The sequence below is a fragment of the Dermacentor albipictus genome, chromosome 5 (genome assembly GCF_038994185.2).
Source record: "Dermacentor albipictus isolate Rhodes 1998 colony chromosome 5, USDA_Dalb.pri_finalv2, whole genome shotgun sequence".
Lineage (NCBI taxonomy): Eukaryota > Metazoa > Arthropoda > Arachnida > Ixodida > Ixodidae > Dermacentor > Dermacentor albipictus.
The window spans coordinates 90,536,748-90,551,862 of record NC_091825.1 but is presented as its reverse complement, the minus strand read 5'-3'; the positions used below and the strand labels follow the sequence as shown (position 1 = coordinate 90,551,862).

The following is a 15,115-nucleotide window of genomic DNA, read 5'->3' as shown; positions in this document are numbered from 1 at the left end:
TAACTGCGTCACATCTGGCTTGGGTGTGAGAGCAGTTCGCAACGGTGCGTCTTCGTGCCTCCTGTTATGCTGTTCTGAAACAGAGTGCGTTAGGTGCTTCCAGCATGCAACACCAAATAGGCAAGACGCTTCCATTGTGTTTCTCCTTCTCAATTTCGCGGGCTCACTCCAGCTGACGAGTACCACACGTTATAGGCCAAGCGAACCAATATCCGTAGTGAATTAGTGAACGTCATCTGCCTTTAAACAACGGGTGCCCTACCGCTGCTGAAAGGGCAATGTATGTACCCAATGGCAGTAGAGGATGTTTTACAAGCTGCCGCCATTTCTGGCGCCGAAAATTCAAACGTGGCCTCGCCGTGTGTCAGCGCAGAAAGCCATTTGGCTCTTTCGGACAACTGTCTGTGCGAATGAATGGACCTTTCAAAGTGTATTTAATTTAGATCATGTCACTGATGGGGTTTTACTATTTGCATTGCCTTATCTTTTAATGCGTTAGCAGTGGAATCGTTGAAGTGGAAGAAAGTGTATTTGTGTGAAGGGTAGGAAGCCGGTCACCTGGTAGAAAGAAATGGAATCGATAGAGAGAGGATACTTGTATGTATGTATGTATGTATGTATGTATGTATGTATGTATGTATGTATGTATGTATGTATGTATGTATGTATGTATGTATGTATGTATGTATGTATGTATGTATGTATGTATGTATGTATGTATGTATGTATGTATGTATGTATGTATGTATGTATGTATGTATGTATGTATGTATGTATGTATGTATGTATGTATGTATGTATGTATGTATGTATGTATGTATGTATGTATGTATGTATGTATGTATGTATGTATGTATGTATGTATGTATGTATGTATGTATGTATGTTGAAGCGATGGCGTCTCCGGTAGAGGCCCGCCACGTGTATAGAAAAGCACTGCTCCCGCGTTCTAGACAGATGTGTCAGAGTTTGTATACCCGCCGTGGTTGCTCAGTGGCTATGGTTTTGGGCTGCCGAGCACGAGGTCGCGGGATCGAATCCCGGCCACGGCGGCCGCATTTCGATTGGGGCGAAATGCGAAAACACCCGTGTACTTAGATTTAGGTGCACGTTAAAGAACCCCAGGTGGTGAAACTTTCAGGAGTCCTCTACTACGGCGTGCCTCATAATCAGAAAGTGGTTTTGGCACGTTAAACCCCATAATAAAAAAAAGAGCTTGTATACCCCGATATCACTTCTTGTGAGTTGATACTGCGAAATCGGATTCAGCATATATATACAAATAGCACGCGCAAGAAGAGTGTATCATTCTTCAGGCTAAACGTATAGAAATAAATGGCGTTCTAACATAACCGTTCAATGTTTTCTGCAGCTCTCAAACACGCTAACAAATTTGAGGAGTCAATTGCTACGCTAGGCAAACATGTCCTACTTTCGTTTAATGCCCGCATTTCGATGGGGGTGAAATGCGAAAATGCCCGTGTACTTAGATTTAGGCGCACGTTAAAGAACCCCAGGTGGTCAAAATTTCCGGAGTCCCCCACTACGGCGTGCCTCATAATCAGAAAGTGGTTTCGGCACGTAAAACCACATAGTATTATTTAATTTTTTTTTGTTTAATGCTTTGGCCACGAGTAAACTGCTGGCCAACAAAAAACAATGTTGCTAGGGTTAGCAGTTGACGTGGAAAGCTGGAGGGCTGCTTACGACACGTAACTATAAATGAAGTTAGGATATCCCTTACCATTATTAGCTATAGCGTGTCATTTAAAATTTGTGCAATTAATGTGAATGTGCCATTAATATGTATGATTTAAGTATCACGATTACAGATTTCATTTGTGAAAGAAGCTGGCATTTACATCTCGTCATTAAGATTTCTTCCACGCACAAAATAAATATAGTTTTTGGAACTGTGTTATTGGATAACCACCTGCTGAACATATTTTTGAATTATTCCTCTCGGTTAGAACAATAAAATCTCAGCCATCATGGTAGAATTCTAACTTCATTGATTTAAAATTGAAAGTTTGAAACAATAAACAATTTATTTCACAGGCCCTGTACACTCTGCCATAACTATAACAGCTTCGTGCGAGGGAGGCTAAGATGAATTTTAAATTCCTTTTGTGGGTCCACTCAAGGGCAGAAATATTCTAATCAGAAAGCGCACTACCCTTATTTTCGCTTGAAATGCTATATATACAAAAACTTGCGACGCGAGTGAGCCTCCTTCTATGGTATGTTCGACGGCTCCATGATTACCAGTAATAAAAATTTGCAACAGATCTTAAATGCTTTCAGTGTATCGCTAACAGTCAACTTACGCAATAGCTGCAAACTAAAAGTACAATATGACAAACATAGTTGACTATAGCTTTGCAGGACCTTATTTAAACAAATTTCCAGGTAACCAGCCTCTTTCAAAAAGCCGCTACGCCTGGCAATTGATCCATTTTTCCATGAAGACAAGGGCCATGTAAATAAAGCTATATCATTATATTTCTTTTTTTCTTATCACCGTTGCCTGGTGGTTAAAAAGACGCTATCACCTAAAACGCTATCACCAGGAATTGGCTGCCCGTTTGGCGTGTATGATAAATACAAAATACAATGGAACGATAAGAAGTGTAACAGTACACCGGCTGAGGTTTTCCAATAGAATAGCTGCGAACAAATTATTTTAGCAACAATAAGAGCCTACAAGCTAAGATTCGGGAAGCGCCTAAAATAAAATCGTGATAAAATACTCGAAACAGTTCTATATATACGATTTCGCTTGCTTACATCCTTCTGCAGAAATATTTCTAGCCGGCTTTTTTTTTTCTTGAGCACTCTAGTGACTATGCACACCGTTTTTACGCGGACCGCACGTTGACCTCAAGTGAAAAATTTACATGGCGAGAGGTGATACATGCGCTGTACAGTGGTGATGAAAAACAAAGCCATGTGTGTTGTTCTGCGCAGACCATGCGGAGTAGTCTCACGCTAAGGTATCAAGTTAAGTTATCAAGTTAAGTTGTCACGTTAAGTTGTCGCGTTGATCCTTTCATTTATGTCAAAGCTCCGGATTGCGGCCCACGTTGTACAACACAAAAGGGCAATTTCGTGCGGCACCCATTGTGTAACAATGTATAATCTATTGTGTTCCGCCACCACTGTTGGACCACACGGTCCAGTGCACATACAAAAGAAAGAAAGAAATTATTCGCCGCTGCTAGTTTCTAATCTACATATCTCCCTCGTTTTAGGTACCCTCAAGCTAATGATGGTACTTTAACAACCAAACATTCGTAAACGACCACACATGTAATCAATAACGTTAGCTGAAAAGCCGAATCTCTATTGAGCACACATTAATTTAATTAACTTGGGGAAGGACTAAATAGAATGCAGCGTTTGTTTTGCACGAAATATCAAACCACGAGAACCTCGAATTTCAAGCAAAGATGAATACACTCATCTGGAGTACATTCGCCAGGTAACTCGTAAAACGGAACCACACTGCTTAGCACCTCGAATGCATTCATTGAAGCACTGGCTGCATCTCGCACGAGTACATATTTTTCGACGCATTTCTAAGAGGTATATTTGTATCACAGAGGCAGAAAACGGATCTTTCAATACTTTGAAAGAATCGTTTCCAGTCTCCCGCATGTGAACGCACGCTACAGATGAAAACAGATCGGGTACAAAGCACTCAAATTGACGCCGAAATTGCGGTGAAACCGCACAAAAAGTGTTTATGCGTTCACGAACGAAAATTCATCTTGCGTTCATTACGCTTGAAAAGCAATCAGCAAGCATCATTGTACCACACGGTGCTTTGATGGCGCTGGACCACTGTGTGTCAGCTGCAGTCCTGTAGCTGTATGTCCATGCATATATGTACGGTATATCTATACATCTATGTATATATTGCGCGTGCTTGGCGCAAGCGTTCTGCTGCCACAACTTCGGTCTGCCGTGTTCGCCACACTCAGAACAACAGATCCCTGCTGCTAGTCCAACTCTCCTATAGACGCGATTCGGTGCCACTTTTTTGGGAAGACACAATCCTGTTCTGCCTGCTCTGGGCGACATCTCACTCAACACCCCTAAACTTCCTTGAACGTCGTGCAGGAAGGAAAAAAAAAAGTTGCGCCGCTTAAGAGACGAAGTCGACGAAATAGCTGAGAAAAAGCGCGCGTCAGTGCAAAAATTACTTCTTTGGGCGATTCTCCGCCAGCATCCCACAATTCCTGTTCCTTGTCAGACGATCGCATCCCGCACCAGTCATAAAAGAGAGGCTGCAAGCTAGCGCTAACGCAGAAATCTAAAATACTGATTAACGCTTAGGATTAACTCTTGCTTGGCTTCATACTTCAGTGTGAGTGCGTAGCTGGCACAGCTGGCTGGCGCTCAACATGACGAATAATGCGAAAAGTAGTGCAAAATGAACAGCAATCTGTACGTGTTTTCCAAGACAGACAATGTCTCTGCCTATGTGTCTATCTTTCACGCCCACGTGTTTGTGCCAAATGTCATTCACACCTCCACTTGGCGGCTTGTATCGCCAGCAGATAACAAGCACTCCGCAATTTCGGTGCGCTCAGAACGAGAATAGCCTTCGATGTGGTGGTTTCCGCTATGTCATGCTTCGTGCTCGCGGAAGGCTTACTATTTCTCCGCCATGGTCCGTTATATGGCACTGATGGACTCGTCGGAAGCCTCAACTCTTGATTTTTAGAAACTGCAACGTCACGCTGCAAATTTACGAGGGAAAAATTAAGTGTCGTTTGCTTCAATGCTTTACACTGTGCCATTGTAAGTAGGAACAGCCCATGCTATATTTTACCCCCCCGGCCAACGTTAACAATGCTTCGGACCTCAGGCAATGTTTATACCAGTGAACATTCCTTAAGACATGGGCGTTCTCTTTCACTGAATAGAAGATGCAGACTTTCGAAATAAAGGAGAATGCACTTGCAGTCAAACTAGTTTAACTATTTGCGAGTGGACAGCATTGGAAGTGATTTGCATACGGTCACGATGAGTCGAAGCGATAGCATAAATAATTCCCAGCTAGGTTTTTCTTTTCATACATCTCAAAAGCCTGCCTGTTTGCAAGCGACATCATGTATATATCTACACAACATAGTCGCGATGGTCACGGGCGAACAGCCAGTGAACTAAAACATCCGGAAGGGCTAAAAATGCTTGAGGAAATTCGTCAGTGTGAGATACATCCTTACAGACTCCATTTCTTGCGTCTGCATTGTTTACGTAGCAAGTATCATGTAATCTATTGTCCCTAATATTACGGTACTTATGCTGCCTACGTACAAACCGCAATAATTGATGATCACAACAGGCACGATGAGCATGTCGGAGTATCTCTAGGCGTTAGACAGCGCTACCTCAGCAGTATGCAGCCGGTTTTCAGCGAAGCAAAGCGGTAGAGTTCTGACCTTTCTAGCCGGGTCTCTCGTAAAAAAGACTGCTTCTTTACATAGCAGCTCTCCGCAAACAAGGCTGGTGCGTCCCATATCATACATAAATAAATACCTGTCGTCACTGATAACACGCTATATCCCGTGAAATGCTCGAGCAGTGGGAAGGATGCTCTGCTTCAAGAGAGAGGGTGTTCGTTCTATGCAAAATGATAATTGTTTCTGCGGCGTTTCCTATTTGGTATACCGGTGGGTAAGTCGCGAACTTTGATTTCAAGACATCCTCTGAAATTTTCTGTTTCCACTTTTTGGTGGTCAATAACTCCGAAATGTGCCATTAAGCTCGCTAATTAAATAGTAATTACAGCTGTACGATGCGTCTGGTTCAATTATGTGCTCTTGAATCTCGCCACATGAATTGCATTTCTTTGTGCTCACGGATTCCCGGCGAGCCTAGAGTTGTCATCAGCTAAAGAGATTGAAACATGATTGTTTAGCTTTAGGACGTATGGTCATGCTATTCTTTTTTTCACATATATACCACGTATTTAATGAAAAAATGGGGTGCAATAAATGTTTTATCGTGATAAATATTTTGCCAAAAGTAACTAATCCTTACATACAGTTAACTAGCAAAGAAAGCGTTAATGCTACCTTGATTCCATTCGTAGCTAAATCAGGACACGCAAACATGAAGAGAGTTCTCAGGCAAAACGGAATAAACATCCGCCTTTTCGTACGAAAACAGCTGACTTCGCTTTGGCACTTCAATGCGGCTCATTCTTTTGTGATTATAAAAAAAAGTAGTGCTAATTAGCTGCTGCTGCTGCATGCTGTCCTGCTGGTGCAACTGGCGTGTTGCCAGTGGTGTCTAAAAGGGCATCGTTTATCAGCTGCAGCTCCTCGGCAAAATACCTCTCCTTATACCTCAAACAACCTCCGTGTTATATAAATACGAGTAATATAGAGCATTTTCTAAGTTTAACTGAAACACGCAAAGTGAACCAGATTATCCTCTCCCGCTGGTTTGCTTCACAAATATGCAAACACCTTATGTACCAATATACCAGTGAGAACTGCAGACACAGTCTTCGCCCGCATCGAAACGCGAAAGCAACACACAGTTTGCTAAAAGAATCTGGTGCAGCCCTAGTATACTATATGCGCTCAAATTGTGCGGCTGCCAGAAGTTTTGACAGCTTTCACGGCCAGCAATCGTCGCTTCCCGTAATGCCGTCGTTCCAGGATTCCCGCGAAGAGGTCACTGTTCGCACGCTGGACACACGGGCAGGCGTACGCATCCCGCCAGTCGACACGAAAGATCTTCGCCTCACGCCACGCGAAGGTCGCTATCTCGGCTCGCACGCCATAATCGGAGTCTCCGATGGGCGAGTTCCGGGGTTGTCACGCGCGGGGTTGGCCGGCGACGTCGGAAGCGACCTTCGGAGTGTGCGACCCCGACGTGCTGGGCAGCTCCGCGTTGTCAGTAGCCGTAGAACGTGCGCGCTTCTCGACGCCGCTGCTAACACTAGGTCACGACTCCGGCGCAAAACTTCTTCGCCGAACCGCGTCGAAAAGTAACGCAGAAAAAAAAAAGCTTGACAGGGGGTTAATTCACGATACGCGGTGAAGTAGATGCGTTGCTCCGCGAGCCGAACTGCCCCCTCCACTTTGGTTCTACACGTCGGTTGGCGATCGCCGGGGCTTGGCGAACGGGGGCGGCCTCGCCGGCGGCACGGGTCCCGGCAGGTGCTGCGGCCGGTGCACGCTGCAGTTGAGCTCGGGCAGGAAGGGCGTCTGCCGCACGGCGCACGTAGGGCTGTGCTCGAGCTCGCGGAGCGGCAGTGACAGGCTCCGCGATGCCAGGCCGGCTCGGCGAGTGTGGCGTCGGCACAGAATCACCGCGATGACCACGCACAGCAGGACCACGCCGGCGCCGGCTCCGCAGCCCGCCAGCAGCGGTAGGTTGCCTGCGAGCGGAGAAGAGGCGCACGTTTGTACAGGGTGATCGCAATTCAGTTTTACGGGTTTTCTTTTTAACGCGAGAGCGTTAAGGAGCTCGTGTCGCAGAAAATCCGGTGTCGTAGGTGTCGGTGTCGGCGGCGTTGGCAGTGAGCGATAAATCCCAGAAGGCACTTCATAAATAAAAAACACCTTGCAAGATGGGCGGTGGGAATCGAACCAGGGTCTCCGGAGTGTGAGACGGAGACGCTACCACTCAGCCACGAGTTCGTTCCTTCAAAGCGCGACAAAATCACCTCTAGTGAATGCGGTGTTGCCTTAGAAACGCGCCGTAGAAAGTTATACGGTGGTGTATGTCGGTAATTATGACCATGTAACTTTCAGAAGTCGCAGTTTCACGAGTAGCGAAGTACGTTTCCGCTACATTTCTTCTGCGCTCTGCGCACACGCAGAGCCATCTTGCGGCAAACACAGAAGTGCCCCTCCTCGCAATGTACGGCGCTGCCCCGACACGCGGAGCCCCACTCATCCCATGATCGCGTCCGCCTTCATGGCGCGCCGCGGCCCGGTTATCTGTGCCGATCGCGACGTTTCGGTGGCGTAGATCGTTTGAGTAGGCGGTGCTAACGGGGTGCGATAACGCTATCGCGTTCCACTCTTGAAGGCGAAGCTTAAGCGTCCTCCAATTTTTTAATTCAGGTGCTGCGAGGTAGGTGAAGTTCACCTATGCAAATGAGTTATGTGTCCAGAGGGACACGAAGTGAGATCATACTTACCGCCGTCAGCCGGCCAATGAAATAAATTGAATAATAAATATTTAGTGACAGCCTTAAGAGGCCATGTTTTATGGAAAAGTTAGAGAAAACTTAGAGAAAATTAGAGGGAAGCGGCAATAAATTACATCCGAAAAATAACAGCTGAATCTTTCCAAGGCAATGAGGAGGTTGTACTTGAGAAAGAAAAAAACAGCATTAGAGAGACCCAGGTGGGAAAAGGAGCTGGTGCTGACAAATTTCAACTCGAAGAAAGCCGAAGAGAAAATTCCTAAGCGCACAGCCACAGGGCTAGACGAGGTTCCCGCTAGGTTGATTAATGAACTAGGACCAAAAAGTGAGGAAGCTCTGGTGAAAGCAGTGGAAAGAACTTTAAAAGATAGACGAATGCCAGACAGTTGGCGACAAAGTAGAATGAATTTAATTTGTAAAGGTAAGGGGGAGAAAGAATTCACTCGCACAGACCGTTGGCCATTAAATCGGTAATTTACAGGCTAGAAATTCAGGCAATCAAATTAAAACTTCAAGCATGGGCAGAGAATAATGGCATTTTGGGAGCACTTCAGAATGTCTTTAGAATAGGCAGGCGTTTAGGTGATAACTTATTTGTTCTTACTCAGTGTGGTGAAATATCCAAAGTAGAAAGCAGACCATTATATGTGACCTTTTTAGACATTACAGGAGCGTATGGCAACGTAAACCGCAACATTTTATGGAATATTCTGGAAGGGGAAGGCATAGGTGACAATTGTCTACAGCTTTTGAGAGATATTTACCTAGAAAAAAAACCGTTTGCTTTGAATGGAAAGGGATCAGGAGCGAGGAGAAAGTTCTTACAACAAGGCACTGAGGCAGGGTTGCCCTTTAACCCCACTGCTGTTTATGATGTACATGGTGAGGGTGGAGAGGGGGCTAGACGGAAGTAATATCGGCTTTAATATCTCATATAAAGAGGCGGGTACAGTAGTAGAGCAGCAGCTTCCAGGTTTCTTTTATTTGGACGATATTTTGTTGCTAGCTAACAAGCAAAGTGATTTGCAACGTCTGGCCAATATCTGTGGACAGGAAGGCAACAATTTAGGTTTGAAATTTAGTGTTAGAGCATCGCGTGTTATGGTGTTTAATGAAAACAGTGAACAGACAGTGGCAATAGAGGACCAGGAAATACCTCGGGTAAGAGAATATAAATACCTTGGTACATGGATAAACGAAGACAATAAATGTATGGAAACACATGAAAAAATAATGACAGTGAAGGGGAAGAGAAATGAGCAGCCATAATGAAGCACAGGGCGCTATGGGGATACAATAGGTACGAGGTGCTCCGGGGTATGTGGACAAGTGTAATGGTTCCATGACTTACTTTTGGAAATGCGGTTGTTTGCTTTAAATCAAGGGTACAATCAGGACTCGATGGGAACCGAAGGTCAGGGAGCCGCCTCGCATTGGTCGCTTACGGCGAAGATTACAAATGAAGCTGTGCAGGGTGATATGGGCTCGACTGGTTTTGAAGTGAGGGAAGCTCGCAGTAAAATTGACTATGAAGAGTGACTGAGCAATATGGAAGAAAGTAAATGGGCTCGGAGAGTGTTCAGGTATCTGTACAGGAAAAACATCGATTCACAGTGGAGCAAAAGAACTAGGAAGCTTACCAGCAAGTATACGGCCTGCAGGGTGAGCAACACGGCAACAAAGAACGTCAAGCGGAAAGTCAGAGAGGCTGATATAATCTCATGGGTTGTGGCAATGGAAAAGAAACCTGCGATGAGCAACTACTTAAGAGGAAAAAACTAAATCAGGAAAGAAAGAATTTATGATAACTCCAAGGGAAGCTCATAACTTTTCGAAGCGACATCGGTATGCCTTAGAACACCACCTATAAAGCGAGATATAAGGAAGAAGAAGCATGTGCTTGCTGCGGTAAAGCTAGGGAAACTATGGAGCATGTCTTATTCGTATGTGAAGACGTTTACGCAGTGGTCGATTTAGGCACCACTGGCCTCCTTCAAGGCCTTGGGTTCAGTGATAGCAGTGGAAAAGTAAACATGTCCGCAATAGGTATTAGTAAGAGGCGATCGGAAGATTCATGGAAGAAAAGTAGGGAAATAACAGAAGACGGAGGCGTACAAAAGCACAGTTCGCACTAGGGGAACAGAAAATGTGGGTGTGGTAGTTCGTTTTTTTTTTCTTGTTGTTTAACCTAGGTAGGACATTAGGCAGTGTAATAGCAAGAGCTTGGTCGCGCAGCCCACCACCCGTTCCAAAGGGGACGCTCATAATATCCGTCCATCCATTAGAGGCAGTTGTGTTTCTACGCAACTCCACTTGGCAGAATTTTTCTAGTATGCCCGTGTTTCAAGATGTCCGGCTTCAAGTTTCAATTTCCGTTCGCATGATTACGAATGCGAGACCGTGAGCATCGGCGCAAAGCTCCTCCCTGATGTGACGCGGCTGTTGGTTGCGGCGTTTAGTTCTGACAACGGGGCGGAGGCATAGGCGAACTTAATAACTGTTCACCTTTCACCCTCGGCTGGTGGTATAACGAAATGACTGCGTACTATGGCGTACGCAGTACGCATTATCCTGTTAAGGGCGATCCCAGAAGGCAATATTTCGGCACGTTATTCTACGATTTGACGTCTCGCCGGGACTTGTCACCGCGTGAGCTCCACGGCCATCTATGACTGCTTGCGCCATAGCGACGCCTCTGAAAGGAGAATGAAGAGAAACCACGTTGGGATCCATTGGTGCTGACATGGCTGCTTTTAGCTCGACGAGGTATTCTACAGAATAGGAAAATTCACCGACGATTACGACACCAGCTAATGCGAAATTTGAGCGCAGCTGTGTACGTGTTTTCATTTCAAGACATATTGGCTGGCGCGGACAATCTACCTTTTGCGGTACGTTGCAAAGTAAGCGAGTTGTCATTCGCTAGAGCCCGTCCTATAATTTCGATTAGTCTCGTTTGGTCTAGATTGGTGTGTATCCTTGTCTGTTTCACTTTGTATCTTTTCTAGCTTGCGTTTGCTCGTAGCTAACGTTTTGCTTGTGGTACTTTGCTTTTGTGTTGTAGCCTCCTTTTTTGTTGTAGTTTGCTTTTTGTAAATTGCTTCAGTTTATAGCTTGCTAACCATGCTTTATTTTCATTTTTTTTAGTACTTGTCACTGACTGCCGAGTACAGCCCGACAAGCCTCCATGGCTTGGGCTGACCGGTTTTTTGAATGTATACTATTTTCATGAAATAAAGGATATTATTATTATTATTATTATTGGTGCGACTGCCTCACTAATCAGGAGATCCCCACAAGCGGCGCGTGGGTGACGCGTGCGCGCAAATCACAGCAGCCGCAAAACAGGTTTCCGCTCATGCAGCGCTTTGTTTCCATACAGACGACGCGCGTTACGCTGGCGCCATCTCGTAGCCACTTTGACCGCAAAGTCCTTCATGCATGGCACTACGCTTCTCACGCTTTCGCCATAGCATCCTCCACCGCTTTCCGCCTCATGGTCCCACTCCACCCTCCTCGTCCGCTTTACTCCTCGCGCTCTCTTCGTTATCGCACTCTTTCATCTGCCGCTCCACTCTACATTCATTTTCATCCTTCGCTGTGTTCGTTTGCTTCAGTTACGAAAGACAACGCCGACACTCGCCGCAGGAACGGGCTCCTAAGTGCTGCCCTCTAAATTAGGACGTGGCTCTTGCAATGGCTGAGATGAATAACAACGTCTCATTAGCAATCCGGCTGTACGCGGCTCACCACCTAGACCGCCCACTTCCAACCAAGCCAACCTTAATAAACATCTTTCCACCCTTTCGCACAACGGGCTCAGTCCACCATCAAAGACAGACCGAGAAGATACCTGTCGATGAAAACTTCGAAATTGACACCCTCGCCTTCGTAACGTTAATGCCAGAAATCAGTATCCGGCAGATTGCCGATGTGTGCGGAGGGAGCTTCGGAACCGTCGCAAATAAGCTGAAGAAGCATAGGTTCCATCAATGTCATGTTTGTCTTCATCAAAACCTAAGTGAAGTGGACTTTGAAAGGTGGCTTGACTTCTGCAGTTCGGACCTGATAAAAATTGATGAAGCAAAGCAGTTCCTGCAAATGCTAACTTGGACAGATGAGGCTCGGTTTTGCCGGAATGGCTCCGTGAATGTTCACAACACCCATTATCGGTCACGGGAAAATCCACGTTGGCTGCGGCAATAAAAGCACCAATTTCACTGTAGTGCGAATGTGCCGTGTGGCATACTCAGGGACAGTACCATCGGACCTTACTTTTTTGCGCGACAACCTAAACTGCAAGAAGCACACGCAAGAAATACCAAGTATTGTCGCCGACAAATTTGTCTTCAATCTCCCCCTGAATAACCTGCGCCAAGTATGGTTCCAGCATGACGGAGCAAAACCACATTTCTCTACATCTGCAAAAAGCTAGTTGGACAGTCATTTTCTGCCACAGTGGATTGGGCGCGCAGGAGCAATATTTCGGCAGCCGAAATCCCTTGACCTTTCTCCACTCTACTTTTTTCTTTCAGGCTACGTTAAAGATCGAGTTTATGCAACAGAGCCAAGCCCACTGACATTAATGACATCAAGCAATGGATAATTGCGGCCTGTGCAAATATCGGCCCAGAAGTACTGCGCATAATTATCGAGTCAACACGAGAGCGGTTTATGCTTTGCGTTGCTGTGGAAGGAAAGCATTTTTAATGTTTTTTGAAAGCATTGACATCGTGATGGATGTCGTGTTTCCATGAAAAATGAGATTTGTGCATGAGCACACCGACCTTAAGATAGCAGAACGATATATATGTCACCACGCCTAAATCAGTTGTTGTTGTTGTTGTGGTTGTTGTTCTTGATTTCCATAAAAATTACAATATATAGAAATTAGCAGTCACGTTATTTGCGTCACCGACGCAAGGACAAATGCCCGCTGGTGAAGTCACCGCAACGCGTGCGCATTGCCCTCCGGATTCTCTGCTGGCTCCCTTACTCGTAATGGCAGCATCCGCCATCGTTATAGGCTGCGGGCTTGCGGGTTTCGACAGTGGTTACGGGTGCTCCGATTTGCGATTTCACCGAAAGTGAAAGGGAGCAGTTATGATCTTTGCCTATGCCACTGCCCCGTTGCTTACTAAACACCGCACGCAACAGCCGCTTCACATGAGGCAGGAGCTTTGCGTCGATCCTCACTGTCTCGCATGCGTAATCATGCGAACGGAAATTAAAATTTGCGGCCTCATATCTCGGAAACACGGGCATGCTAGAGCAATTCTGCCACGTGGCGCTGTGTAGAATCACGACTGCCTCTCGCTTTTCAATACAGACATGCCCGCTTACTGCCGTCAGTAAAAAGTTCATTATTCAATTTTAGTTAATTGACCTTCAGACAGCGATAATTATCATCTCACTTTACGTCGCCCTGAGCACATAACTTATTTGCATAGGTGAACTTCACGTGCCTTCCAGAGCCTAACTTTAAGAAAACCGTAAAATTCATCGCCCTGAAAGCAGTGATGGTAGGGAGAAAGCAGTGATGGTAGGGCTGTATAGGCGGCATTCTCGCGAAACCTCGAGAGTATCCGCGAAGTGCACTGCATGCACCATCCTCAGTGCTTATCATGTTTAATTATAGCATTTGAATCACTGAGTCCTGCATTAGGAAGAGTAAACTTTGGTAGATTTATTTAACGAAATATAGCGTGACAATAAATGTCTTAGCAAGTAGTAGAAAAAACGGTGATGTCAAAGCTTAATACGTCCGAAATATGAAAACGTGCAGTCCACTCGGTTGAAATATGCCCCTAACGCTCAAGTAAATATTGTTGGGCAAAGTGAGCGTTGACTCTGTACTCTACAAGGTTGGTTGTCTCAGGCCGACTCACTTCGGACCTGCAGTCACCACCTTGCCGCGAACAACTAAACACCCGACGAGTGCTTTGTTATCTCTCCTTGGCGCAAGCTGCCGCTGTCATATCGGTCATACGCGAATGAGGTAAATGCTGTCAGATCTTGCGGCCTCTGTTCCGCTTTCCATTCGACTCCTTTGTGTCGGGTTCATGTAAACGAATGCAGTGTCAGCGTAAACAACAGCTCCTGGGTGTCTGTGCACACATAGATATTGACCTGGCCTTCAGATACACAATTGTATGCGCTTACTGGAGGTTATATCATTCTTCTGCGGTATTTTTCGTCTCACTTTAATTGTTGTAGGCCTACGGATTGTTGTTGCCACAATGAAGCCGCTAGACGTTAAAGTAATCGTCGTTGCCCATGTCATTTAGCCATGTCATGTGTTCGTGTTATTGTTCATGCTCGGTCGTTTGGAAGCGTTGACCTTTACGGGACGTCATTTCTTACAGCAGTATTTAGGCATATGCTGAGAACAATTTAAATGCTACTATATCCACGAGAAATTTGTCTAACTGCTGGTGAAACTTAATCGGACGACGAATTCTCCAGCCACGCTCACGAGAAAAAGAACGGATGTTTGAAGCTCCATTCGGCGTCATTATCAGGTCTGGCTTGTCGGGAGGTCACTGAAGCAGCTAGTTTATTTGATTGTGCAGCTTGGATTTGATATAGCACGCTTAAACAGCTAAAGAGTTATACTTACAAAGCTCTACAGGCTGCTGTGGTTAGGCATACGTCAAACGTTCCCGCAATAATTCTGATTCGATGTGCTTACTGAACACATACTGTTACTGGTTGCATGGGCGATTTTCAGTTTCACTTCTCCTAAATGTGACTAGTAAGCCGCGACTGGCGCATGTCACCATAATTTTGTGTGGCAAATTGAACAAGGTAGTTGCACGAAAAACCGTGAGATTAGACTGTTTCGCATCTGCCACCGTGCACTCCTCCCTGCATGCGTTGTGACTGGCTCAAAGCTCTACCTCAGTTCATAAATAGCGCTCGAGCTCAGTAATTGCA

General features: G+C 45.5%; 2 protein-coding genes across 6 annotated transcripts in view; one reads left to right on the top strand and one right to left on the bottom strand.

Moving 5' to 3' along the window:
• LOC139059928 (procathepsin L-like) overlaps positions 1-15,115 on the top strand; it is a 63,749-nt gene that overhangs the window by 28,404 nt on the left and 20,230 nt on the right. The window lies entirely within an intron of this gene.
• The window catches only part of LOC139059927 (neuropilin and tolloid-like protein 2), a 230,261-nt gene continuing 215,936 nt past the window's right edge, over positions 791-15,115 (bottom strand). For all 5 annotated transcript variants that reach the window (XM_070538552.1, XM_070538553.1, XM_070538554.1 and 2 more), the window contains exon 9: positions 791-7,402. In XM_070538552.1, the coding sequence (XP_070394653.1) occupies positions 7,110-7,402 (293 nt within the window). In that variant the 3' untranslated portion in view covers positions 791-7,109. The remainder of the gene's footprint in view (positions 7,403-15,115) is intronic.